This window comes from Corvus hawaiiensis, chromosome 16 (genome assembly GCF_020740725.1).
Source record: "Corvus hawaiiensis isolate bCorHaw1 chromosome 16, bCorHaw1.pri.cur, whole genome shotgun sequence".
Classification (NCBI taxonomy): domain Eukaryota; kingdom Metazoa; phylum Chordata; class Aves; order Passeriformes; family Corvidae; genus Corvus; species Corvus hawaiiensis.
The window spans coordinates 5,734,212-5,761,364 of record NC_063228.1 but is presented as its reverse complement, the minus strand read 5'-3'; the positions used below and the strand labels follow the sequence as shown (position 1 = coordinate 5,761,364).

Below are 27,153 nucleotides of genomic sequence, written 5' to 3'. Positions count from 1 at the left end.
TCCCCTGCAGCACCTGGAAATAAACCTTTTTTTCTATCTGACTCAACCCACACGGCATTGGTCCCTGGTGAGGAGAGGAGACGCTCAGCCAACTGCAGGGTGCTGGGATGCTGAGCACTGACTCACCTTGATGCAGGGATGGCATTGCCAGCTGCTGAACAAATAAAGAAATAAATAAATGAGTTTGCTGACAGTGCCCGTGTGGCCAGAAGTGCTGGCTGAAAGGCTCACCAGCATCTCACCACGGTGGCTTCAGCGCAGAGCCCTCCACGCCTGCTCCAGCCCTGCCATTTTCCCTCCTCCATGGCTGAGTCAGAAGCTGAGGTGTGGAGCCCCAGGGCTGGCGCTGCAGGGGGATGAAGGATGCCAGAGCCACGGAGGAGCAGAAAACCTGTGGCAGATTGGGCAGAGGGTAAGCACAGCTCGCTGCTGACCCCACAGGGGAACCCCACCAGCACCCAGCAGCTCCCACCGGCCTCTCCCATGGGCACTGGCTCTTCTTGGAGGGGAGAATTTGCCCCCGTGCTGGAGCTGCCTGGCCTGCCCTCTGCACATCCACTGTCTGCCCTCTCTGCCATAATTACACAGGGTGAGTTCCCCCCAGGCTACCATGCTCAGTGGCTTTCCCAGAAAGCCAGGGAGGGTTCCCTGCTTCCAGGGCAGCTGAACTCACCCGAAACCTGACCCACAACTTCCACCTCACCCATCATTTCTTTGCTGCTGGCGATTGGGCTGGACTGGGAGGCCTCTTGACTTTGCTCTGGTGCTGTCATTCCCAGAGGGTGTCTGGGAGGCAGAATCACTTTCCCACCCAGAGCGCCCCAGCACCCCTGGGCAGGGAAACAGCCCTTCACTGAAAGGAGACGTTTTCACCAAGGGAAGCAGAGCATCAGTGACTGTCTTAACTTGAACAACTACCCAGTCACAATCCATCCCTTACTCCTTTCAGGAATGTGCAGGCCTGTGTGCAGCCTCTGCAGTCTCCAGGTCAGCTCTGGAGCTGGTTTGATAAAACCTGTTTGGCCAAAGCCAGCCTGTGCAGCTGAGGCACCACTGCCTGCACAGCCCTGCCTGGCTTGCTCCTGGCATTTTCACAGAATCCTAGAAAGTCTTGGGTTCTAAGGAACCTTAAAGCTCATCTTTTTCCAACCCCCTGCCATGGGCAAAGACACCTTCTACTAGACCAAGTTGATCAAAGCCACTTCCAACCCAGCCTGGAACCTTTCCAGAGATGAGCCAGCCACAGCTTCCCTGGGCAACCTGTTCCAGGGCCTCACCACCCTCACAGGCAAGAATTTATTCCCAGTATCCCATCTAACCCTGCCCTCTGTCAGTGGGAATTCATTCCCCCTTGTCCTGTCACTCCATGCCCAAAGTCCCTCTCCAGCTCTCTTGGAGCTCCTTTAGGCCCTGGAAGGGGCTCTAAGATCTCCCTGTAGCCTTCTCCATCCTGATCACCTCCAGCTCTCCCAGCCTGGCTCCATAGGAGAGGTACTCCGACCCTCGGAGCATCTTCGCAGCCTCACTCCAACAGCTCCACGTCTTTCTGTGCTGAAGACCCAGCTGGGGTCTCAGAGAGGGGGGCAGAGTGGGGCAAAACCCCCTTCCCACATCCCGACCCTTCTCTCCCCGGCGCGGTCCCGGCGGGGCGGTGCTGGTGGCGGCCGCGGGGAGGCGCCGGTGCCGCTGTCGCTCCGCCCCGGCGGGACGGGACCGGCCCGAGGTCCCCGCGCAGCCCCGGCGGCTCCGGGCGCTGCCGCCGCCGGGGTCGCGCCGAGCCAGCCCCGCTCCGACGGTGAGTACCGGGCCCGGGGGGCGCGGGGGAGGGGCGAAGGCAGACCCTACCCCAGGGACCCCCCTTTCCTGGGGGGCAGATCCCCACTGTTGCGTCCCCGCACACCCTCGCTGGGTCGGGCGGGAGCGTTTGTTTCTCGTCCCCTGGGAACCGGAGGCGGGAGGAGCGCGGCGGTCGGGGCTTGTCCGGTTGCCGTGGGAGACCCGCGCTGCCCGCGGAGCCGCAGCGGGCACGGCCGGCGGGAGGGCTCTGCCGGGAACCGCAGCGCCCGGGGGTCCCTGTCCCGTGGCCGGGCACACGGGGAGCCTTCCCCACATTGCCAGTCCCCGGGGGTCCGTGTTTCATCGCACATCCCTTGGGATCCTTCTCTCCATCGCATGCCCCATGGAATCCGCTCTCTTCCATACCCCTTGGGCTCTTTCTCCCTGTTGAACGCTCCTTGGAATCCTTGTCCCCATTCCATACCCCTTAGGATCCCTCTCCCCACTGCACGCTCCTTGGTAGCCTTCTCCCAGTCGCATGCCACTTGGGCTTCTTCTCCCCCTTGCATACTCCCTGGGATTCCTCTCCCCATTCCATACCCCGTGGGATCCTTCTCCCCGTTGCATGCCCCTTGGCATCCCACTGCTATCCCACACCCGCCGTTTCACCTGTATTCAGCTGCCTGCGACTGCGGTGGCATCCCAGGCTGTGGCAGGGAGGTGCGGAGATGATCTGTGTCCCTGTGAGGCTGGAGCAGTTTCATGCTGAGTTGTAACTTTAGCAGAAAAAAACCCAGGGGAGTTTGCTACTTGCTTGGGAAGTGCTTATTTTCAGCTCTCTGCAGGACCAGTTAATTATCGCTGGGGAAAAAAAAAAATATTGCTAAGATCTTATAATTAGGCAGCCTACAGAGGTTCTGGAGCTCGGGAGGCAGCAGAAAGCAAATGCTCTTTGTGCAGTGTTTCTGGGGTGTGTGTGTGAATAGAGCTGCCCGGGCAGAGGGCTGGCATTTGCCTTGGTGCATTACCAAGGAGAGCTAGTGTACGTTGGTGGCTCAAAAGACCCTGAAAAATAATTATAGGGGGGGAAAAAGCAATAAAAGAGAACCTGCTGAAAGGACTCCTGTTGTCCTTGTGGAATCAGGTCCCAAACTGTGACAATGTTTGTGGAGCGATAGCTGCCGTAGGGACAAGCTGTTCGTGTTTGCGGGACCGGGGCTGCCTTTCCATCCTGTCTGAACAGTCCCGGGGCCGCGGGGTCCAGGCTGCGGCAGGGTGCCTGCTGCTAAGAATAACATGGTAAGGAGTTTACCCGCCCTGATCCGGCTAAAGACTGCACCGAGGCAGCCATGGACATCATCAGCCTCCGATCTGCCCCTAGATTAGATGGATAAAACTCACACAAGGAAAGGCCGGGCTCGGGAGCGGAGACTTGATCCCGAAAGGGAGGGAGCGGGGTCTCCGGCTCGGAGCAGAGGGGTTTGGGCTTTGCCCCGGCAGCCTGGGCTGTGGGGACGGGATCTGCAGAGGGGCAGGATCTGGAGCAGAGGGGCAGGATTTGGAGCCGAGGAGCGCACGTCAAAGCCGCCGCGTCCAGGGCGTTCTCATTTCCTTTGCTCTCCGAGTTCTAATTTGTTCCACATTGCAGCGCCGGGGCGGCCTCTCCCTCCACTTGCAGCATCCAGGCTGCGGTCGGTGCCGTTAGTCCGAGGCTGCCACTCCAGCAGTTTCCATCCAAAAAAAAACATTAAAAAAAGGGAAAGGAGGAAAAAAGAAAAAAAAAAAGACAATTTTTTCAAACAAAGACCTGAGGAAACAGCTTTTCTGGTTCCTGCTCTGGGATGGTTATGGCTGAAATCTCACCACCCATCTGTGCGCCGGGATGAGCCTCGGGGAAATTCCAGATGATTAAAAAGTGTTTTAATAGTGTTGTTGCTCTTCCCAAAAGGGAATAAGATGACCTGGTAGCTACAGGTTGATTGGCTTGATAGCATCCCTCCAGGGAGAAACCTGGCTTGGGCTTGAATTGATTAAAGACTTCAGCACCAGGAATAAATTCCTGCCATCCAACGTGGCTATATGGAAAATAACTCCTGGCAAGCAGAAATTATTTCAGTCTCCAACATGAGAGGTGACTCTCTGGCTGTAATACACTTCTGAGAAGCATTTGAGTTATGGGAGGTGATATTCTTGTAAAAATCTGCACTTCCCCGTATTAAAGAAGTCAATCCAGTCCAGTATTTAGAGCCGACATTACACGGTGTCAAGAAAGCTGGTATTAAATAAACGTGATCTATATCCAAGGCAGTTATCAGGGAGATTATCACTGCTGGGCACTGCTAGCTGGTAACATGCACTTGGTGTTTTTATCACTAATCTGGAAGAAAGGAGATGAAAATGATTTCTGGAAAAACCTGGATGTGACCCCGAGCAGCTGAGTGTTAACGGTTTGTATAAATCCGGAGGTAAACCGGAGGAGTGAAAGGCATCCTAACTGGAGCAGAATGGAACATGGAAATCTTCTACACCCAAAAATAATAACTGTGGCTGTACATGGTTTCCTGTCCCTAATCCCGATGGTAAATTTTCAGCTGGAGCTGCTTGCAGATGCTGGGAGAGGCAGCACAGGGGTTCACTAGGCAGCAGTTTGGGGGGTGGCTGCCTGTCTGTCCACATTTCTGCACTGGAGAATTCAAAATCTTCAGGATAATGTGAAATTTGGCTCAGGAAAAAGGGAAAATAGCAGTAATTTGCATTTCTGGTCAGAACCAAATTTGGGCTTATAGAAGCCAAATCCAACCTCTCCATCTCAGCAGAGGAGATGTGGAGTCTGAGGGGAAGGGACAAAGGGGCTGCAGAAAGGGTCTTACAGCTGGAGAGGAGAGGCCATCCAGTTAGTCCACTCATAAATCAAGTCAAAGAGGAAAGAGGAGGGCTTGGCAAAAGCGTCTAAATATTCTCACAGAGGAGAAAATACATGGTAGCCAGAAGCTTGTTAATTGAGCAGAGAAAAGATGGCAAGAATCAATATCTGGCAGCTGAGGCCAGACACGTTGGAAATAAGGCATAAATATTTTACCAGGAGGAGCGATTAATCATCAGAAGAAACATGGAGCAGCAGAGGTGGGGCAAGCACCTCTTTGCCTTTCACATCATGACCCGCAGAGCTTCTCCCACAGCCCCGGGGCTGGGCCAGCAAGAGGCACTGGATCGAACCACACCAAGGCCCTGATTAGGTGATTTAATTAGAGGATGATGCATTTATCTTTAATCACAGTGGAGCCATGGAAAAGAGCAGTTCTCATGCCCTGATGGCTCTTTCCGAGGAACGCTAGTGAAATCCCTGGAGGCACTTAGCAGGTGCTTCTTTTAGCTTTGTCTCTTGGTTACCAGTGGTTGTGTTCTTGCAGATCTGTGGTGAAAAGGCAAGGGGACAGTGCTGGGTGGCTCTTCTTGATGTCCAGCAGAACAGGCTGAGATTCAGGAAAACAAAATTCAGTGAGCATCTCAGTGTGCTGTGGCTATTGGGGAAAGGAGCTGGTCCAGGGCTTGCTGTCCACCCATGGGTCAGAGGGTCCCCAGCCTGGCATCCTTGGGCATGTGTGTGCTAGGGAGAAGGAGATAAAGGTCACAGGGCTGTTGCTGGTTCCATCTCCTTCCTTTCTCCTCTCCTCTCCTTTCCTTTCCTCCTGCTGTTCTCTCCCGCTCTCCCATGCGATGGGGGTAGGTGCTGTTGGTTATAGGGGGTTTAGATGTGGCTCAGTAGCCCAAATGCAAACACACACAGCACATCAGGAGCATGTTGCAGAACCTCTGAGCCTTCCAAACCCACCACACTGCGAGCAGCCGATGTCCATGAGCAGCCCAGCACCTCTCCTCCTCTTCCTCTCGCAGAAACACGACTGACGCCTGCCCAGGATGATGCACAACGAAGGGCAAAGATTGTTTTGAGAAGGAGGATGAATGGAAGGAAAAAAGGCACGTGAGAAGGATGGCAAGGTAGGGAGAGGCTTTCCCTGAACGCTGGGTGGAGGCTCTGGGAAGGAACTGCTCACCCGTGACGGGAGCAGGAACCTCGGGCCCGCAGGAAAGTCCCCAGCGCTTGCAGAGTCAGTTGTGGTGATGGAAGGACATGTGGTGGCCACGTGAATACCGAGGGCATTTGTCACAGCTCTGCAGAGCTCAGACAGAGCTGGCTGTGGAAAATAGCTGGTTTTGGTGTGGCTGTGAAGAGGTGAAGGATCCCTGACAGATCTCGCTGGGGGGCAATCCCAGGCTTTTGACTAATTCCTGCGTAGCCGTTAGAGAGACAACGTCACTGAACGCTGGAGAACGGGACTCCTGGGAAAGTCTGGATCACGCTCCATAGCTGCAGGCTTGTGTCCTTCCAGGGAACTGGTTTGCAGTGAGAAGGGAGCTCACCTGGGCTAGGGATGTCCATCCGGGAGCATGTGTCCCACTGACCTGCAGAGAGCTGTGCCCAGCAGTTGGCACTCTTGCTGGCTTGTCCCCGGGCAGCTGGGTCCAGCTGGAGCATCCCCGCTCCCACAGCAGGACTCAGCAGGACTGCACATACCAGAGATTTCCTCCTGGTGAGAGATGCCGGTGCCCAGCGTGCCCGAGCGCACGGATGTGGGAGGAGCCCATTTCGTTATCGTCTTATCCTGGCCCTCAGAGTCCTCCGGGGGATTAAGACCAGGTGTGTTCCTCTGTCTTTGGGAGAAGGCTTCGATTTCTCAGGTCACCCAGCCTGGTGCCTGGTGAAATCACACCGGTGCTGCTCTAGATGCTGAAAATTGGGGTGACCAGGCTGGAAGCTCCTCCTGATCCAGGCTTGCCCCCGAACTCTGTAGGAGCTGCATTTGATAGAAAGAGCAGAAAAATAGCTGAGCTATAAATAACACGTTCAAAACCAGGCAGGGACCTGCAAGAAGCAAGTCTCTGTGATGTGGACGTGGATGAATGATTTTGCCACCAGCAGATGGTAAAAGGTTTCCCTTTGTGCTGGGGGTAGTTTGGGGTGGAGAAGATTAAATCCATGAAACCAGTGATTTGATGACAAAGTTTTGTCTTTTGCATCTTTGATGACAAGGTCCTGTAGTGACACTGGGGCAGTTTTCCTTCTGGTCAATGTTAATGAGGGCTGGCAGGGCCGTGCTCACGGGCTGGGGGAGCTGATCCTGAACCTGACTGTCTGCCAGTGCCCTGACCTGCTCCCCAGGTTGGGGCTGCCTCGGCACTCCCAGGAGATGTCACACAGCACACATCAAGGGATGGCCCCAGGGATGTCCCCTGCGGGAGCAGCAGCTCTGGGCTCAGCTGGAAGAGGAGGAGCAGCATTGTGGGGGGGGCCAGAGCCCCAAACCCATCCCTGCCTCAGTTTCCCCAGTTGCAAGGTGGGAACAGGAGCAGCCTTACCTGCACCCAGTGAGTTGGGGTGAAGTTCTGGGGCACTATAAAACACAAGGTCCTCAGCCCTGCTGTCCTGTGCCAGAACTCCCACCCTTCAGCACACCAGGAGACAGTTTTGGAGCCAGCAGGTTGGAAAGAAGGACAAACCCCATCAGTTTCATAGTCCTGGTGGGGCTGGGAGAGGGGAAAGGGTTGACTTGGGGTGCAGCAGCATAACAGCTCCTGGCCACATCCTTAGAACTTGGTGCCTCAGTTTCCCCGATCTGCAGCATTCCATGGGCCTCTGGCTGCGGGATGGGGGGATGCACATCCTGCAGCAGCCCTCCGTGCATGGCTGGGAGGTGGTTTCTGGGTTAGAAGGTGACCTCTTCCATTAGCAGCAGGGACGCTCTTTTTTCCTGGATTGGATGGTGGTTTGGAGGCTTTCCAGGGCCGACATCATTCTGCCTGATAGCGCTGAGTTTGCTCCGGAGGCGCGGCTGTGCCCGAGCGAGTCGGGGCTGCAGCCGTGGGAAGCTGCTGGTGCCCCGCGTGTCCCTGGCCAGGCACAGCTGGATCACCCCAACTGCTACAACCCTGTGCTCTGATAGCTGCGGATGGGACATTTTGGGGGTCCTCTGTGTATGCGTGGAATCCTTGCACATTATAAATCTGGAGGTGAGGGGGTTCCCAGCCCTGTGCAAATCAGGAATGTTTGGATTGTCTTACTTCCAGAGCTCCCCTGCCAGCAGGTCACGGTGCAGCTGTGGATTATCAGCACCACGCAAGCACCAGGTGCTGCTGCAGCCGGGGATGGGATTTCAAAGCCATCCCCAGATGGTGACAGTGACATCAGGCAGGTGTGCTATGCACCTAAATCCAGAAGTGATTGGTGGTTCCCAGTCCATTCCAGGGGATTGAGGAGCACTGGGAGCTGCCACACGGCCCTGACCACATCTCCTCCAGTCGCTGCTGCCCACTTGGGGCTGCCCTGAGCAGCCCTGCCCTGGGCTAACGTGACAAGGGCAGCCTTGTCAGCGATGCCACCCTGTGCCTGAATGTTCTCCGCAAACAAGCAACAGCCAACAGATTTGCTGGAGTCAGGGCATTTTTAGAAAGGCTAATTAAAGCCCATTTTCACCCTGTGCCTCTCACTGAGCAAAAGCACTTAGCAGTGACCTCAGAGTGAGTGAGTTTGCACTTGATCTTTTTGTTTCACCTCTAAAAAATGGGATTGCTCTGTAAACTCGTTAGTGAGAGTAACTCCTGGTGCCTTGGCTCCTGACCAGGATGGGCCCCGCCAAGTCCTGCTGGGCTCTGCTCTCCTCCCACTGCATTTTGCCTGGGTAAGAGGGACCTCTTAGTACACATGATGGAGAAATATGGGGCCACTCCAGACTGTTTTCAGGGACAAATCCATCCAGAGGTAACCGTGCTGCTGCCAAGCAGTTTGGCTGAGCTTTTCCACTGGTGTTTTGGGCTCCACAAGGGAAATGGCCGTCCCTTGATCTGTCACCTTGGAGATGACAGTGGCTCCTCCGTGGCCACCTGCTTGCTCTCCCCTGCTGCACATCTGGCCTCTAAACGGCTCACCTTCCCCTTTTTGCTCTTCCCTGCCCAGCTGTGCTTCATGACGACCTCACGCACGATGTTTTATGGGCCCTCCTCCACCATGGCTCCGCCATCCAAGAACCGGCTGAAGCGCCAGAGCCGGCTCTTCTCCCAGGTCTTGTACCGCACCCTGAGCTACAAGGACCGCAGCTCGGCCTCCACCTCCCCGGCGGCCACGGAGGACGACCCGGCTGAGCTCTCCACACAGCTGTCAGCACCTGGCATCCTGAAAATCTTCGGGGGCAACATCTGTGCAGGCACCAACTACAAGAGCGTGCTGGTGACGGGCAGCTCTGGCGCGCGGGAGCTGGTGAAGGAGGCCCTGGAGCGCTACGGGCTGAGCCAGCTCAGCGCCGGGCAGTATGCGCTGTGCGACGTCATCGGCCGCTTCCAGGGCCCCGAGAAGCAGTGGCAGACAGAGGGGCTGAGGGTCCTGGGTGACCACGAGAAGCCACTGCTCATCCAGGACCTCTGGAAGCCCAGGGAGGGCTTCTCACGCCGGCTGGAGCTGCGCAGGAGGGCGGAGGTGGAGGAGATGGCAGCCAAGGATGTGGACACCACCACTGCAGGTCAGAGCTGGGTGTGGGGCAGGGAGAGGGGCTGGGATGCACCCCCAGAAACCCTCCCACACAAGCAGCTTTGAGATGTGGTTTGGGTGCAGGGGGTGGTGCAAATGGGAGGTTGGCCACATTTTATCTGCAAGGCTCCTGCGTTGAGGCAGGACTCAGCACTCTCCTGCACTAATTTGGTATCTGCGACCTCAAATATTTACCCCAGCCAGTTTAGGGGTTGGTACCAAACCCTGCTCGTGGCTGGGGAGCAGCAGGGAAGACCATCAGTGCTTCCTGCTCTTCCCATCAGTGAACCAGCGCCATGGCATCCCCAGCTTCGTGCCTGGCAGAGCACTGCCCTGCTCCCCTCCACCCCCATCTCCCTCTGGGCATCCCCCAGGCCTGACACCCCCGGAAAATCTGCAGGAGCAATTAAGGCAAATGAAAAGCTAATGAAGAGAGAGCAATGTAGGGCAGGAGAGCCCCTGCAGCAGTGCCTGATGGAGGCCAGGGCTGGCAGGAGGAGATAAGTGCGTCATTAGGAACCAGCAGGTTAATAAGTGACCCCAGCACACAGTAATGAAGCTTTCCTCCTCCCACCCTCAGATAAAAGCCCTGTGAGGATGAGGGCAGAAAGGTTTAAAATCAGATTTTTGCTTGCATGGTGTGCTTGCTGTGTCAGGCCTGCTGACAGAGGGGTCTGGACCAGGCTCCAGAGGTGTCAGCCAGGGGGTTTTGCTGGGATGGGCCCCAAGCGGTTCCTCACGCCTGTAGGAGAGGATTGTTACTGTCAGAACTAAACTGATGATGATGCAGGATTACTCTATGTGCTTGCCAAAGAAGAGCCAAGTTTCTCCCCCACCAGCACCAGAACAAACCGTCCAACCCATCCCACACCAGGGGGACACAGCTCCCCTGCCACCCATCCTAACAAAGGCTGGAAGGAGCCCAGGCAAAGGGTGAGGGAATCCAGCCATGGGCATTCTGGGGGAGAGGAGAGGCAGCTGGAGCCCCCCCAGCTGCAATTTTCAGTTGAGATTTCACCTGGCAGCCAGGTGGAGGGCTACCTCCATCCTCACCGTGTCCACTCTGTCTGCTCAGGGAGGGGATGCCACAGGTGGTCCCAGCTCGTTGCACGTGGGACACACAGACAAAGAGGTGGCTCCTGCCAGAGCCTGGGCCAGGAAGGTGGATGCTCTGCTCTTCTCTTCAGCTCTTTCTCCAGCCAGGATCAGAGAGATGTGAAGCACTTTGGGAGAGCAGCGACTCTAAAAACAGCTTCTGTTGAATAGAGGGAAGGGCAAGAGCCAAGCGCAGTGGTTGCAGCACACGGTGGGCAGGACCATGTGGCAGCTCCCTGCTGGAGCCCAAGGTCACATCCACTCGGCCTCAAATCCTCCCCCTTGGACCCAGAAAGCAACTTTCCTGCCCATGACCTGGATCCTGGGTGGGCTGGGAGCCGTGGGAGTGCAAGGCTCCCACACAGGCTGGGGAAGCAGCAGGGTCTGGGCTGCCCAGCACAGGAGCAGCATCGAGCTGGCCTGGGACTGGCACCCTTCAGTCATTTCCAATGGAGGAGCAGTTCCTGATAGGATTCTGTGCTCTGGATCTGGAAACAAGCCTGTTATGCTTTCGTTATCACTTCATTTGTTTCAGCACTCCTGGGTGGGGCCATGGAAATTCCCCATTTTTTAATCTTTGGGCATTTTCCATAGCTGACCAAGCTCTTCCAAGACAGAAGCTACACCCACAGTCAGTCAGGCTGTCTGCTCTGCGGAGTACGCAGCCCATAGTTGTCTTACCTGGTAAAATCTCACTCCTGCAGCCCTTTCTTTTGGTGGCACCAGGGGCTCTGTCACCAGTCTCACCCTGAGCTGGTGGCCCTGGGATGCCATGAGGCTGGGGCCACACTTTCCCACCTCATCTGCAAACTGCCAGGAATGAATGTGAGTGATGCAGCCTGTGACCCAGCACCCCAAAAAGACACAAAACTCCTGGTGTAAGGGGTACTGACCATGAGTGCCCTCCACCAGGGTCACCCTTGTCACCAGGCTCAAGCTGGCAGAGGTCCCCTTGCTGAGCAGCAGCTGCCTGCCCAGGGTGGTGAGGCATTGGCGTGGAAAACACAACATCTGTGCAAAAATAAAGGGACTTCAGACTTGCAGCTCCCTCAGAGAAAAGCAGAGAGATGCTCAAATCATCCCCAGGGCAATACCTGCAGGCCCTTCCCCACACAGGGCATCACTGGAGCAGCAGGACTGGGAGGACTGGAACCACTGGGGTCACACAGGTGCATTGCTGGGCTGGTGGCTGAGGGAAAGGCTCCACACCCATCCATGACCTGTTAGCAAATAGCTTAAGAGTTTTATCTGCTCAGTTACCCATTATCCTAATTAGTTTATTAGCTGCTTCCCACTGGGGAGGATGGTGCTGGCTCCTCATGCCACTAATTAGCAGCACAGGTAGAGCCTCTCTGCAGCAAACGAGGCAGCCCCCTCTCCCTGCTACCCCCAGCCCTGCTCTTTTTGGGGGCCATCGAGGCAGCAATTATGGAGATGTAGAGAAAACACCCACAAACTGGAGGGGGCTGGCAGGAGGTGTAGCACTTGGCATCTCAGTGGCATTCATTTTCCAAAATACCCCCATTTTGTACCAGGTCCTGTCCTAACTGGAGCTTTCCCAAGAGGCTGGAGGCTGAACTGCACACGCAGCTCCAGAAACTCAGGATTTAAGCCTATTATTCTAAAAGATGCTCTGGCAAGTGCCTTTGAGGATCTGGCTTTGATATACCTTAGCACAACTGCATCCAGGGAAGATTCCCTGCAGAGTCTGCGGAGCAATTACATTAGGAAGGACTAGCCTGGTGTTAGTCCCTCCTGGGTACATTCAAAGCATTTCTCCTTTCCTGGGGCCCATGGAGTTATTTGTTGATTTATTTCTCAGCCAGGAAAAGGGAACCTCTTTCCTCAGCTGAAAAAGAGTCAGATCCCAGCCAAGATCCCAGGCACCACAGCTAGCAGCTTTTCCCCTGGGATGCAGAATGGGTTTAGAGGCAGCAGATTGGTGGGGTCTGGTGGGTGCTGCCCAAGGGGTGCCCAGCTCTCCCTAAGGATGTGAGCCAGCCCTGTGTTAGGATGTGATTAGTGAGAGATGCCTCTGCCTGAATTGAGGTGCAAATGAGACAAATGCCAAAGTAAATAATACAGGTTTTATTAACAATTAATGTGAGGTAGAAAGAAGGAGAAAAGAGGGGACAGAGACAATGAGAGCACTCTTGTTTTCAGTCAGTGGTTTCTTGGGCTGGTGGTTGTGAATCTCCCCCTGCCAGAATTACCTCTTACCCAGTCAGAGCTGATTCAGCACCATTGTTGAGTTGCTTCTGTTAGTTTCTTCCTTATCTTGGGAGTTCTGCCAAATGTCCTTGTGGCCTGTAAATTCTGTATTCTTTGTGCCCACTATCAGTGGTACATCCTTTTTCCCAAGCCTTATTAACCTTCCCCTAGGCCTGAGATCATTGGAGCCTGTCCAGCCCTAAACTTTAACAAGGCCTAACACCCCAACAATAGCACCAGCACCTTTATACAATCCAAGTCCTGGATATCCAGGGAGGAATGTAATATTGGGAGGTGCTCCTTAACTCCTTACACCCTGTTCCCATCCCAATCTCCACGTGCATTTAGCAGCCACTGGCTCTGCCCTGGTCATGCTGCACTGGAGATGTTCAGGCTGAGTTTTGTGTGGGATAACCTGCAATGCCTGGGAGGACAAAACAGTACCAAAGGATTAAAAAAAACCCGACCAGTTTTATGGAGGGACTTTGTTATGCTCAGGAAAAGAGCTGTGTTTATCTTTCCAGCGCAGCCCCGGGGTTAGCGGGAGCCTGTGACGGGGGCTCTATTGGCAGTGAAAAAGCAACTTTTTCCTACACAAAATAAATACAGAAGCTTCCTTTCCCCTCGATAAGGGGCTGATGATGGTCTGTCTCTGCAGGCAATGGGACCCCAGTCTGTCCCACTGAGCTCCAGCAGTAGCTGCTCCCCAGAATCCAGCCCCACTCCTCCCTACTCCCACAGGCTGGTCTGGGATCTGCACTGCCCCAACTGTCCTTCATCCCTTTGGCTCATTTCCATGCTGTGGGTTGGGGACAGGGCTCCTGGGGGGAGCTGAGGTGTCCTGCAGACACCTTTGGGGTGGCCCTTGGCATCCCCAGCAGCGTGGCTTGGGTGGGCTTGTTGTTCTCCCTGGATTTCACATGCGTGCTGTGGCCAGGACGGGGACGGGAGAGGGGCCGATTGCCTTTTTAAGAAGGACGTGGGGCACGGGACTGCTTGGGGTGGCTTGACTGTGCCTTGCCCTAATCCCAAGGCATGTAAACAGCAGGGGCTATTTTCTCCCTGTCCCACCCCCCTCCCCATCCACATCTCTTTGATTTTCCCAGCAAAGGAGCACTCCATTTAAAACAAACAAACAAAAAAATGTATTTCAGAACCGGCAGCCCATTCCTCACCAAATAAGGCAGATGATTTTTTTTTTTTGGGTCTGAGCTTGTGAGTATCCCTTTAAGCAGCCCTGGGCACCAGGCTCTCTGCTTTGCCGTCCCCAAATCCCGCTGGCTGTCCCCAAATCTCTCTGTCCAAAGGCTGCTCCCTGGTCGGCCCAGCCAGGAGCGGGGCTCTGGCTCTGGAGCTGCACCGACAACGCTGCACTGCTGCTCCAGCAAGCAAATCCTTTAGGTTTTTTCCTTCTCTTCGTCCTCCCCGAATGCCAGTGACCTGCTCCCAGGAGGCCGCCCAGCTGAGGTACGAGCATCGCCCTTCGGACGCACAACTTCCTATTTCTCCTGCAGAGCTCAAGCCACGCTTGCAGCACGGAGGGACCCACGGGGACCCCCCCGGCTCTGGGTATGCCGTGTGAGGGGCTGCTTGTGCAGCTCGGCCAGGCCTATTCATTCACTCCGGCTCCTGTTTGTCTCACGGACAGACAGCTCTGCACGAATTGATGCTTGGGAGAAGTGAATTACAGCTTGTTCCTGCTGCAGCCGGGCTCCACTGCAGCTCCCGTGCCCGGCTGATGCTCCGGGGAATCGGGGAGGGGGTCCCTGCGGTTCCCACTTGCTGCTGGCCACTGAGCGCCGAAGGGCTGAAAGCAGAATCCGGGCTCTTTTTTTTTTCTTTTTAGCAAAGATTGAGTGAAATTTCTTTTTAGCAGGGATCTCCTCTCCCCCAGCCCTGCAGCGTGGCCAGGGCAGGTGGGGGATACTATAGACCGGCTGCTCTCCATTCAGTGAGGCTTGGGGGCCAGGGAGGGCTGGGACACCCCCTTTTTAGCCGTGGCATTAGGACACTAAACTCTCCGCGCCGGTGTCTTGGCGTCACCTTTCGGGGAGGGCAAAGGACCAGGGCCATCAAGCCAGGGTGGGTGCGCAGCGCCGGGAGGGCTCCAGCTGCTCCCTCCGCGCTCCGAGCTGCAGCATCCCCCCAGCCGCGGGGTGCTGCGGCGGGGCGGGGGGTGGTCCCGGGGGGGCTGCAGGGGCTGAACGCCGCTCTGTCTCCCCCCCATCCCCGCAGGCATCAACGCCCAAGCGCGGAAGCTGCAGCGGCACCGGGCGCGGGGGGCCCGGCGGGCGGAGGGGGCTGAGCGGCGCGGGCCCCCCCCGGCCCTGCGGCGCAGCCTCAGCGAGACCAGCCTGGGGACCCCGGCGCGGCGGGCAGGGAGCGAGGCCGGGGCCGGCAGCGGGGCCGGGGCCCGGCTCCAGCGGCACTGCTCCACCCTGCCCGGCAGCCCGGCGGCGGCGCGGAGCGGCGGCAGCAGCATGCGGTACTCCCTCTACCAGTCCCCGCACCTCCTGCTCCTGCAGGGCTACAGCCAGCAGCATGTAAGCACCGCGCCGCCTCCTGCGCACCCCCGGCACCCCCCGCTTCCCTCCCACCCTCCAAAGCCCCGGGGAGCGGGGCTGCTTGCATGGCCGGAGCTGCTGGGGTCGAGGGGGGTGGCGGTGGTGGTGCGGATGAGCATCCTTTAGGAAACGGGCTTGGGACTCGCAGCCTTGTCCCCAAGTCTGTCCCCAGTCTGTCCCCAAGCACGGGGCACACGGAGGCAGGACCCGTGACCCCCTGCAATGCCCCAGAGGGATGCAAGGTGATCCCCGAGTAGCATCCCTGCCCCGGCCCGAGGCAGCCCTGGTTCTGCGGGGGTGGCTGAGCTGCCCCGTCCCCTGTCCGGCTGCGTCCTTAGCGGCAAATGGAATCAGAGGCTGCAAGGAGAACAGTGCGTCTGCTGGAGGTACTTGGAGAACTGCAAAGGACAGGGACAGCTCTTGCAGTTAATGGCTACTTTGCGCCCATTGAGTATCCGGCTGTTCCAAGCTTTTTGGCAGGGTGACACCAGCACTGCAGCCATCCCGTTAGTGCTGCCGGGGAAACTGAGGCACGGGGTGGTCCCCTGAGCTGCACCGGGGTGTGCGGGCAGACTGTGGGGAAAGACAGGGCAAGGGGTGGATGCTCTGACTGGGGTCCCACCGTGCCCCCGGGCTGGGGGTGCAGGCATCGCTGCAGCCTGGGGGGAGAAGGTGGGAGGGAAAAACAGCTGCAGGAAGGGATGAGGGGGAGAGGTGGAAGGAGGGCTCCTTCTGCCCAAAGCAGCCCCATTTACTGCATGCCCAAAGTCATTGTGCCCATTTATTGGCGTGCCCAAGGCAGGGATCGCTGCTGTCCTGCTTGGCAGCGAGGAGAGTGAAAAAAGAAATGTTTTTGCCATGCAAAGGTGCATGGGGGACAGCTGGGGACAGCGAGGGGACTGCTGGGGACAGCGGGAGGCTGCAGCACTCACTGCATGGCAGGGAGGAGGGTCCCTTCTCCCCGTTCCCCGGTTCATGCTGCGTCTCCTGGCTTGGCAGGACAGCTTGGTTTACCTGCTGAACCGCGAGCAGCACACGGTGGGCCAGAGGACACAGGCGAGCAAGCCCAGCATCAGCCTGTCAGCCCCCGACATCCTGCCCCTGCACTGCACCATCAGGAAGCTCCGACCTTCCCGGCACCGCTCGGAGGAGAAGCTGGTGCTGGAGCCCATCGCCGGCGCTGGCATCTCTGTCAACTTTGCCGAGGTGGCCCGGACGGTGGTGCTGCGGCACGGGGACCTGCTGTCCCTCGGCCTCTACTACCTGCTCCTCTACAAGGACCCCATGAAGGCGCAGCCGCTGCCGGCGCAGACCCTGCTGAGGCTGCGAGCCCTGCACCCCGAGAGTCCCCACGTGTGCGGGGCGTGTGGCAGCCTGCTGAAGGAGAAGGACCCTGCTGCCAAAAAGCGGGGCCCCTCGCCCTCCGGCGGCCCCAGGACGCCCCGCAGGAAGCTGCAGCTGGAGTTCGAGCCAGCGGCTGAGGACGTGCTCCTGCGGCGCATCATGACCCTGATCGAGCCCGGGGGGGATGACCACAAGCTGACACCCGCCTTCCTGCTCTGCCTCTGCATCCAGCACTCGGCCACCAACTTTGAGCCAGGAGACTTCGGGCAGCTGCTGCTCAAAGCGGCCAAAATGATCCAGAGGACGGTGTGGGTCAGTCGGCGGTGTGAGGGGGTGTTTGTGGGGTGGGGGTGTTGCTGGACCCCTCCCTGGGATCTTCCCAGCCTGGTCCCCGGTGGCAGCGAGTGCTGATGGGGGTGATGCTCATGCCATCCCATCCCACTGGTTTTCACTGTGCTCTCCCTTCTCTCCCTGCCCAGGAGCGGACGCGGGAGCTGGCTGAAAAGCAATCCCAGCAGTAAGTGTGACCCTCCTTGTTTTGCCTCAAAACAGGGAGAACTCAACACCAGTCCTTCCTCCATGAGTGAAGGGAGTAAAACCTGGTAAAACCACCCTCCCAGCCTGTCAGCAGTGATGCATGATGAGTTTTCCTGCTAAATCCCACACATTCTGCTCTCTGGTCCTTTAACCACGATGCCTGCATGGAATGTGTGGGTCTGGAAAAGCTGGCGAGCTCGGGAGGGAATAAGACCTGCAGCAGATCCAAGACCTGGCCGAGGCTTTGCACTTGTGGCTTCATCCCTAAGGGATATAGCAGGAATGTCCCTTACGTCTGAGCTTGACCTTCTTCATGCTGGAGACCCCTCAGTGGAGCTGAGATGGAGCTGGCATTGCATATGTGCATCCAGGGGTGGTGGCACAGGGTGTCCCAGTGCTGGGAGCACCATTCTGGGGCAATCACAGTGGTGCAAGGAGCTGTCTTCCCAGCCATTTCCAAAATCCCATCCCTAAACCAGTATCTGGAAGAACTGTTGGTGCTTGCTGTGAGCCCTCCTGTAGGATAAACTTCAAGGATACTTCCCAGGCCTTTCCTACAGCAAGAAAAAGCAGCTTGGCATTTGAGAAATTTCCCAGATGTTTTTTGCTTTATTTTTGAACAGCCCAGGGCGGGTGAGCTGGGTTTAACTGTCCAGAACTGGCAGGAGCAGCACATACCCCTAGGGAAGGGCTGCTTTTCAGCCACGAGTACTTACTGCAGTTCAGCTGTATCAAGGGGAAGTCTCCCCCAAAAGTGGCACCCCACAAAGGCCAGGTGACCTTGGCCACCCCAGAGCAGGAACCACTGAATTTTCGCTTGTAAAGGATCTTTCTAAGGGGAGTGCTGGGCTTGGGGGTGGAGGGGTGTGAAAGCTCTCTGGCATTGCCCCAGGCTGGCTGTTTTCTCCCCAAAAGCCTGAGCAGGGATGCTGAGGAGCAGTAGGTGTAACACCTGCTGTGTCTCCCCAGCCAGGACCCTGCCACCCTGTCCCGCTTCACCATCACAGACCTTCTCCCAGACCTGCAGCACATCATCTTCTGGATGGCCAATGCCATCGAGATCCTCTACTTTGTCCAGCAGAAATCACCCACCTACATCCAGAGCATGGAGGAGGAACTGGACATCAAAGGTAAGTCTGGATGCAGCATCCTGCCTGTTTTTCCAGCTGGAGCAGCCCTGCTCTGCTAATCCCCAGCCACAGGCGGTGGTTGGTGCCCTCGAGATGCTCCGTTAACCCTCCGTAATCCTCATCAGCAGGGACATCTCTGTGGTGTGGGCTGGGGAAATCTGTGGGAGGAGCAGCCTCACATCTTGCCGTGGTGCTGCCCAGCTCCAGAGCCAGGTTGTGTTGTGTTCACAGATGAGCATCCTCTGCCACCATGGCAGCTTCTGGTTAATGCCTCGGGGGGGCTTTCTTCACCCTTGGCTGCTGTGGGGGCACCTGGATTTGTAGGCAGCCCTGCAGAACTGCTCAGTGAGTCTATGTTAACGCCAGCAAAATGAAAGAAAAAAAGATGAAAAGGTATTAAACTAGCCTCAGAAAGTTTCTGGTCTATGCAGAAAGTTAAAATGTTCATAGGCCAGGCAGGTGCTGGAAGGAGGGTGCAGCCCTGAGCTGCCGGCAGGGATGGGAGCTGTGGGGGATGGCAGATGGGAGCTCCCTGCGGCCAGAGGAGCCTCTGCCCTGATGAGGGATTCCGTGGTGATGATACAAACCTGGAAATTCTAATAACCCACAGCCTAGGAATTTGGGGGCCTTGCTGCTGCAGGTTTGCTCCCCTATCCTCCTCTCCTCCCCGCAGGCTCCAAGGAGTCTCTGTTCTCCTCGACCATCACGGCCAGCGAGGAGGCGATGACGGTGCTGGAGGAGGTGATCATGTACACCTTCCAGCAGTGTGTCTACTACATCTCCAAGGTACGGTGCCACACAGGGCCAGCACGAGCATCCCCAGGTCTGTGCAGGAGGGGTTTTTTTAAGCTTTTACTCCTTGGCAGTTGCACCACGCTGAGGTGTTTTCCTTCGGGCTGAAGTGCCCCGATTTTTGGTCGCAGCCCAGGAAAAGTATTGAATTACTGCGGCGTGTTTCCTTGTCTGCAGTGCAGCGGCTCGGGGGAGGTGTTTGGGGAGGGCTGCTTGGCTCCGGCCAGCGCGGCATAATGGTGTGATTCAGGGCGTGATGGAAAGGGGCCCCTGGGCCGCCGCCGTTGGACCGCGAGAGCCGGGCGGCAGCGGCAGCGGAACAGAGCGGGCAGTGTGAGGCACAGAAAGGCTGCTCTGTGCAGGACGGCTCCTGTCCACTGGCACCGGCCCGCGGGGACACAGGGGCTGCTCCTGCACCGCTCCAGAGCAGCGCCTTCCTCCCCTGCGCCCTCCTCCTCAGCACCCTCCCCTTCCCTTAGCCCCGCACAAGTGAGTGCAAGGCACTGCTCTCCCATTCAAGCAATAGGGAAATGCCATCCCCACCGATCCCGACTTTTCTTTCACCCTCGTGCCCAACTGATCGGCTTCTGCCCTGGTTCACATCGGATTTTACAGATTTTAGCTGCTGTCACACACCATCACTTCCAAGTGCTAAAAGCGGCCAACATGTTAATTTTTATGATTTTTTTAAACTTCTGCACAACACTGGAGCCCACGGAGGCAGGGGGTGAGTAGGAGCAGCCCCTTGCTGGAGCAGCACTGGCAGAGTTTGCTTAGCTGCGGAGGTAAAGGAAAGGTTTGGCTCATGCAAAAATAGAAAAACCCAACAAACTGAGTCTGCTGTGAACTTGCTGCTCTCCCTGCAGTGTCTGTACGTGTCGCTCCCTGCCCTGCTGGAGTGCAATCCCTTCCAGAGTGAGTGCCGGGAGAGCTGGCGGGGCACCCCGCCGCTGCCCGAGGAGCTCCGCAGGGTCGTGCTTATCTACCAGGCCGTGCTGGACCTGCTCCACCAGTACGAAGTGCACCCCGAGATCACCTCCCAGATGTTCGCCTACCTCTTCTTCTTCTCCAACACCCTGCTCTTCAACCAGCTCCTGGATAAGGGTCAGTCCTCCTTGAATTGGGTGACACATGGAGAACTGACTTGCTGGGATGCACTCCAGTCCATCCCAGTGCCACCTTGGAGGGTACAGGAAGGAGGGTGCTGGGGATGGGCACTGTTACAGGGAGGCCAAGCACAGACCCAGCTGCTGGCACCAGCGTCCCCATTCCCAGGAGAGGCTAAACCCCACAAGGATCCCATCCCCATTCCACTGCCCCTTTGAGCCTGAGCAGAGGAGGCTGAGGGCAGTTGATAGGGGCAGCTCATTAATAAACTATGGCAGCCTGAGGTGCTCATTAGCCCTCATTAACACAGTTGCCCCATTGTCAGTGCCAGGCAAGGTCCAGCCAGCACCAGGAATTACAGCCACAGGATGCTGGGGACATTAACCCGGGGCAGGTGGTGGGGGACTGAGGGGCTGTTCCCTGACATGGCTGATGGATGCTTTGCCTCTTCAGGCTCCTCTCTGGGCTGCTTCCACTGGTCTCAGGGGGTGAAGCTGCGGGCCAGCATGCGGCTGCTCCTGGAATGGCTGCGTGGTGCTGGCTTTGAGCAGCTCGCCCAGCAGTTCTTCGCCAAACTCGCCAGTGTGGCCAACCTGCTGGCCATGCCCGGCTCCCAGCTGGTGCAGGTGAGGCATGCCCAGCCTCATGGCATTTGGATAGGCATGGGCAGGAAAGCTCCTGCTCAGTGTCCGGGGGGTCCCTACACTGATGCATCCCTTTTGCAACCCGCCACCATCTGCCCTTTCCCAGGGTCCGTGGGTGGGCAGTACCCAGGAGAGGATGTTCTGGCTCTCTCCATCTTACCCAGTCTTTCCCTCCTGTGCCCCTTGCAAGCTCCTGCTCCTCAGAGGAAGCAGTTTCTCACCTCTGCCATTGGTCTCATGCTCTGTGTCCTCCCCCAGATGACCTGGCCATCCCTGCGAGCCGAGTTCCCAGCGCTGAGCCCTGCGCAGCTGCACCGGGTGCTGAGCCAGTGCCAGGCAGTGATGGATGTGGGCTGCATCTCAGCATGGCAGCCCAGCGAGGAGGAGAGCCCGGCCGCCTTCCAGCCTGGTGAGTCCTGGTCAGCCTACTCCAGTCACATACAAACCAAACAGGTAATTCCCTTCCCCTTCCTGGGTGTCCTGTAATAACTGCAGTGATTGGGAATAACCACAGCCCCAAAATTCAGATATTGCAAAGCATGCAAAGTGCGTTCAGATGGGTGTGAGGCTTTTTCTGCAGTCCCAAGTGAGGGATGCTGCTGGCTCAAGCTCACTAAATCCCTGATCCCAGCTGGGAGACTGCACATGGCTGAGAGCCAGGAGGCAGGAGTGGGGTGAATCCTGGGCCAGTGCTAACCTCCGTCCCTCTGCCTTTCAGATGAGATGCTGGAGTCCTTTGACAACCACCCACCCATCATCCTGCCCAGCGGGGGCTTCAAAGTGGACCTGGAGGTGGAGACATTGGATGACAACATCTACAAACACCTCCTTTACATCCGCCACTTCCTCTGGAGCCTGCAGAGCAAGAGCCCCCACACCAGCGAGGGGCCAAGCTCAGCACCCTTAAAGGTATCCTGTATCCCATGGGGGTTGTTCCTCTCCCAGGTGGGCAGGAGGGTCTTGGGTCCCTCTGCAGACCCCTTCAAGCCCAGTGCCAAGGGCTTGCTGCCCTCGCCTGCAGCCTGGAGCTGTGGCAATGCCCTCGGGGAGAGCTTCTGGAAGGATTAGTGCTGCTAATCCCCCAGCATCGGGGGCCCGGGAAGGTGAGCTGGAAGGACAGGCTCTTCCCAGCAATCTCGTTAGCAGGGAGGAGGGAGGAAGGGGAGATGTCTGTGAGCAGTGCTCTCCTTCTCCCTGCGTGTTCCCTGTCCTCCCTGCGCTGCACCCTGCCCATCCCCAGCAGCCAGGCTTGCACAAAAGCACTAATTAGCTAATGCCTGTAAAGCACAGGGAGGGTGATACGTGCTGTGGGTGATAAGCTCAACTACCAAGTGGAGGACGTCCCTCCAGCAGGTCCCCTTCTTCTCTCCCATCTTGTCCCCATCCCCTGCAGCACCCACAGGCACTGTCTGTCACCCTGGGGCTACACTGCCCAGCCCTTGTGGCACAGGAGGAACTGTGCTACCCCAGTGTTCCCTTCCAATGGGATCCCCCAGCAGGGACATGACCAGGAATCCCCTCCCGGCTGGCTGTAAACATCCCCAGCATGGCCCTGGCCACCAAACGGGGGTGTGGGAGCTGTGCTGGGAAGCCAGGACAAGCCTGGCATTGTCTGAATTGCCAAGGCTTTGGATGGATTTGGCAGCCAGGAAAGCGACAGGGTGGTGGGGTACAGGTAGGGAGTGAAAAGCACATGCAGGGGGTCCCACAGCATTTTCCTCCTTCTTAAGAAAGAGGCATGCACGGCGCCGGAGGTGCTGGAGGTGAGCGAGGGCCCGGCGGCCGCCCTGGGGAGCACCATTGCCCAGGAGGATTACTGCTCCCTGGGGGGCTGTGCCGAGCCAGAGGGGAACCCCCAGCTCTGCCTGGCCACCAACGCTTGTCCCTGCGAGCCCCCCGCTGGTGAGCCCCAGCTCCAGGAGAAGCTCAAGCAGCTGCAGCTGGGCAGGAATCTGGTCCCCAAGGCCGGCACGGCGCCCACAGACTCCTCCTGCCTGCTGACACCACCCACCACCCCCCTGAACTTCGACTCCGGGAGCCCGGAGTCACCGCAGGGCACCGGCAAAGGGCTGCAGGACCCCCGCAGGAACGGGATGAACGGCACCAAAGGCAGCACCCCCGAAGGTACCGAGTGCTGGCGCTGCCCCGGCGCTGTGAGGCTGGGTTTGGGCGGTGCCAGAGCCGTAAGCCGCTCTCTCCGCTGCCAGGCTGCTCGCCGACCCCCTATGACTACCCCACGCCGGAGTCTTCCAGCCGCAGCTCTGCCACCGACGACTTCTGCTACGTCTTCGTGGTGGAGCTGGAGAGGGGACCCATCGGGCTGGGGATGGGGCTGATCGATGGTGTGGTGAGTTCTCAGCTCGTGTCCCTCACACTGCTGGAGTGGGACATGTGGGACTGGGTTTATACCCCGAGAAAAGCCAGCAAAGAAGCTGATGGCTTCCCACGGGAGCTAGGGTGCTTCTCCTGGGGACAAGGAGGCAGAGAGAGATCTATCAGAGGACCTCTACTCCTAGGTTGCAGTGCCATGCATACAAAGGCCACAGCTGTCCTGCAGCTAGAGAGAGCAAACAGGCTCAGCTCTCTTGTGGAAGGAAAATGACTCAGCCGAGGTCTTTCCTCCACCCTTCAGCGGTGGCAGGAGAAGTGGAGAGGAGCAGGGAGGCTCACAGGGTGTCAAACCAGCTCCTCCTTTGCATAAGGAGGAATCTAGCATTGTGGGGTGGATCAGCTGTTGGACAGTAGGAAACAGAGCATCACCGAGCCCTGGGACAGTGTGAGCAGAGCTCCCATCCCAACACGGTTGCAGGTTAATGATGCTTTACTTTTAATTAAATTGAATAAGAGCAGATTGCCCCCACCTCTCCTTTCTGTGTATAAATTGATATAAAACTAAAGGATCTAATTTCCTTCCTGTTACTGTTAGCACCATCCCCATCATGTTCCCAAGCATCTCCAAGGTCCCACTTGCCATCAGGCTTGGCTGTGAGCTCTGGGGAAGAGTTACCCCATCTGGGGAGCTCAGCCCTTTGGGACCACAAATCTTTGTGTCCCTTTTTTTGCTCACCTCCTTTCCTTGCTAACAGCACACTCCTCTCTGCTCCCCGGGGATCTACATCCGCACCCTGATTGAAGACAGCCCCGCGGCTGCCGACGGCAGGCTCTCCATCGGGGACCGCATCCTGGCTGTCAACGGCACCAGCCTCATTGGGGCAGACTATCAGAGGTGAGCCTCACCTCAGCAGAGGGCCTGGGGTGGTGCCAGCACTGGGGGAGTTACTGTCAGGTCCAGGTTTCCAGCTGTTTTGCTGCAAGAGTTGCCAGTGCTGCAGTCCTGAGGATGCTGCGGTACGAGCAAGCTGCAGGGAGAGGAGTGACCTGCACAGGACACCAGAGAGGGGGAAAGGCTGTGGGTTCGGAAGAGGGATTATGGAGCAACAACTGGGGAGCATATATGGGAAATAAATGGGAGCTCCAGAGGTGTGTCTCAGCAATGCAGAGTTGCTCCAGCCCCATCCCACCCCAGGTTCCTCTTGAAGGTGGTGGGATGGGGCAGCTCAGAGGCAGAGCCCAGGTGCCTATAGGACAGAGCAGCTTAGGGTTTGTTTGCCCTCATCCTGGCAGCACTAACCTGGAGGCCAAGCCCTCCACAAAGCTACAGGCAGGAGAGAAACAGCCCCTGCGTGTAACCCTGAGCAGGCACAGGGCAGAGGGGCAGGTGATTGGCAAAGGGGGTGTGTTTTGTGAATGTCCGTGACTTGGCAGGCTCCTGAGGGGCTGCCAGCCTGAGGGAGCCAGAACTCACCTCTCTCCCTCTTGCTGCTCCCTGCAGTGCCGTGGACCTCATCCGCTCCGGAGGGAAGAAGCTACGGTTTCTGGTTGCCAAGTCGGACATTGAAATAGCCAAAAAAATCAGTTCCAGCTCCTCTTCCTCTTAGTCGTTGTGGTGCAAGGATCCTTCTGCAGCAGCCTGTGGCTACAGCTCTGGTTAAGGCTGACCTCAGGGAGCCTAGAGTGCAAGAGGGAGGACCAGGACTCCACAACAACCCTCCATATGCTTTTGGACACTGCCCCTGCACTGCAGCAGATGAAAGGACACGCAAGGATGGTGCACGCTTCTCCCACTGCCCTGGCTGGGAGCATCATTCCTGATCCATTGCCCAGCCTCACCTTATACCCAGTGTCGTCCTACTCAGGAGGACGTTCTTCTCCTTTCCTGTTCCTTTGTCCCCTCTGGCAGGGGGAGGGAAGGGGATGCTCTCACCATGGGGCCTTGTAGGCAGGCTCCTCTGTTCCTCTAGGCTGGCAGCCCTGTGTGGTATTTCATGCTGGCAGGCAGAAAGCTTGAAATACCTTTGTGTTTTGAAGATGAACATGTGGGGCAGGCCTGGGCTTCACTGTGGCAGTGGCCACCTGAGGTGCTGGCACATCAGGCTGGAAAAGTGTGCTCAGCTCTGGGGGTGGTAAGGCAGCACAAGCACCGAGGAGTGGGATTCCACACAAGATGCTTCACCAGGAGTTAATTCCCCTGGTGCCATACACTCAGGTGCCTTTCTGCCGCTGGGCTCCAGCCCTGCCTCGGGATGGGAAGCAGCTACAGCAAAGGGCTGACACCACCAGCAGTTCCTGTGAGTCCTGGGGAGAGCTCCCTGCTGAGAAGAACTCCCTTGGCCTTGCTCCGCAGATTTACTGCCCAGCTCTGGCACCAGGATCCCGGCTGAAGGCCCCCAGGACTGATTGGCAGAATGTCCCCACAGAGGATTGGTGCCACCAGGAACCTGAGTGACCCCAGCAGCACATGGCACTGCCACCAGCCCAGGCAGACAAACGACAGCTTGGCACCATGTCCTGGTCCTCTCCCTCCAGCTTTTCCAGCCCATTGCAAGGCCACCCTGTTCCGTGCCCTGCTCGGAGCATCTCCCAAGCACGTGCTGCTGAAATGCTGACAGGTGATGATGGACAGCAGAGACTCCCTTTGGGAGGAGTTTTGAATATCCCAGGAACTGCTCTGCTACCTGCTGCCGACCACGGTGTCAGCTCAGCCGAGGGTTCAGCTCCATCGTGTGGCTGCCTGGGCCCCCACACACCCGGCCTCCTGCCCGCTGAGTCCTCCCTCTGCTTTTAGCACCATTAACGGGATAAACCCGACCTGATTTCCACATATAGACAGATACTGAGACCTAGTTTAGCTGAACCCTATTAAAACAGCCTGCAGCAAAGCCCTCCATCACACCCTGTGCAGTCCAGGCTCTGGCAGCAGATCAGATACTCACATGGCATCTCACAACAGTGCTCCGAGGATTGTGATGCTAAAACAGGGTTGGCTCTAGTTACGCCTCACTGCTGCAGTTTTGGTTCCTGTGCTTAGTCTTGCACATTGCAGGAGGAGAGAGATGTCAAAACACTCCATGCAAGGGAAACGCTCCACTACTGGATTTCAACACACCCTGGCCTGCTTTTCTAGGCAAGATGGACCAGGCACCTTCTCTGAGACACGAGTGCCTTGCTGCTCTGCTGGGCCATGCTCACAGCCCTGGCCTGGGGTGCTGCCCCACCAGGGACTGGGAGCAGTGCATCCTCCTGCTGCTGACTCTGCTCTACCAAGCAGGCGAGCAAAGGCTCAGGGCTCCTGGTGATTCACTTCACTTTCAATCAAGTAGGTATGCTGGCCTGTCGTCCTCCACAGAACTTGAAATGGGCTGCCTAAAGCCCCTGGGCAAACTGCATGCACTCCTTACTCCCCTCTGCCCCGGAGCCAGGGCTTGGGGGGAGGCTTGGTTTGCACTAGACAGTGCTGGGGCTGCATCTTGGCACGTTCCAGCAGTACCAGCGCAACCTACTGAGCACCCCTGGAGCTGGAAAACAGCCCCAGAGCTGTGTGTCGCTCACAGTGCAGTCACGTATTGAAACAGACTGTAAATAAACCCTGCTATTTACTAGTGTGCATGAGGGCTGGCTTCTCCAGGGAGGAGCAGTGGGATGGACTGACTTCCCTGTGTGTTAATACTGTACAGCTCGGATGTGTATAAAACTCTGGTGCAGATACTGAGCACAGCATGGCGCCTGTCGGACACGGTGGATGTTAAGAAATGCTCTGTATCAACAATAAACTGGATCAATAAATCTCTCTAAGCCCTGCTCTGACAGCTGTCTCTTGGATCTGTGTTCATTCTGATGGTGAGACAGAAGAGTGGTGAGGGCTCCCAGATGTGAGAGTCACTCCTGCATGCTCCAGCTCACACATGCCTTTGCTCGACCTGCTGCACGGAGAGGCAAGAAAAGCAGCACATGCAGGTGTAGTGAGAGCAAAGGGATGGGGAAACAAGGCAGAGGAAGGGAGGGAAGTACATCTCCAAAGGCACAGGGTGTGCTGG

At 57.2% G+C, this 27,153-nt stretch overlaps 1 protein-coding gene and 1 long non-coding RNA gene across 4 annotated transcripts; one reads left to right on the top strand and one right to left on the bottom strand.

Moving 5' to 3' along the window:
• Positions 1-48: 48 nt before the first annotated feature.
• LOC125334390 lies at positions 49-3,025 on the bottom strand. 2 transcript variants are annotated; one of them, XR_007207130.1, is made up of 4 exons: positions 2,885-3,025; positions 2,446-2,637; positions 243-391; positions 49-154 (listed from the first exon to the last, which is right to left on the bottom strand). It is a non-coding gene; the product is annotated as an uncharacterized LOC125334390 (long non-coding RNA). The 2 variants fall into 2 exon arrangements; XR_007207131.1 differs by having other exon boundaries at positions 49-151.
• RADIL (Rap associating with DIL domain) lies at positions 1,710-26,923 on the top strand. Of its 2 annotated transcripts, XM_048321195.1 has the most exons (16): positions 1,710-1,795; positions 5,671-5,775; positions 8,789-9,347; positions 14,897-15,204; positions 16,225-16,881; positions 17,049-17,086; positions 18,076-18,236; positions 18,910-19,022; positions 19,895-20,132; positions 20,589-20,761; positions 21,038-21,188; positions 21,498-21,688; positions 22,510-22,903; positions 22,987-23,126; positions 23,866-24,005; positions 24,612-26,923. In XM_048321195.1, the coding sequence occupies exons 2-16, from the start codon at positions 5,740-5,742 to the stop codon at positions 24,715-24,717; spliced, it is 3,405 nt and encodes a 1,134-aa protein (XP_048177152.1). In that variant the 5' UTR covers positions 1,710-1,795; positions 5,671-5,739; the 3' UTR covers positions 24,718-26,923. The 2 variants fall into 2 exon arrangements, with proteins under 2 accessions (XP_048177152.1, XP_048177153.1); XM_048321196.1 differs by lacking the exon at positions 5,671-5,775 and having other exon boundaries at positions 1,720-1,795.
• Positions 26,924-27,153: the final 230 nt, after the last annotated feature.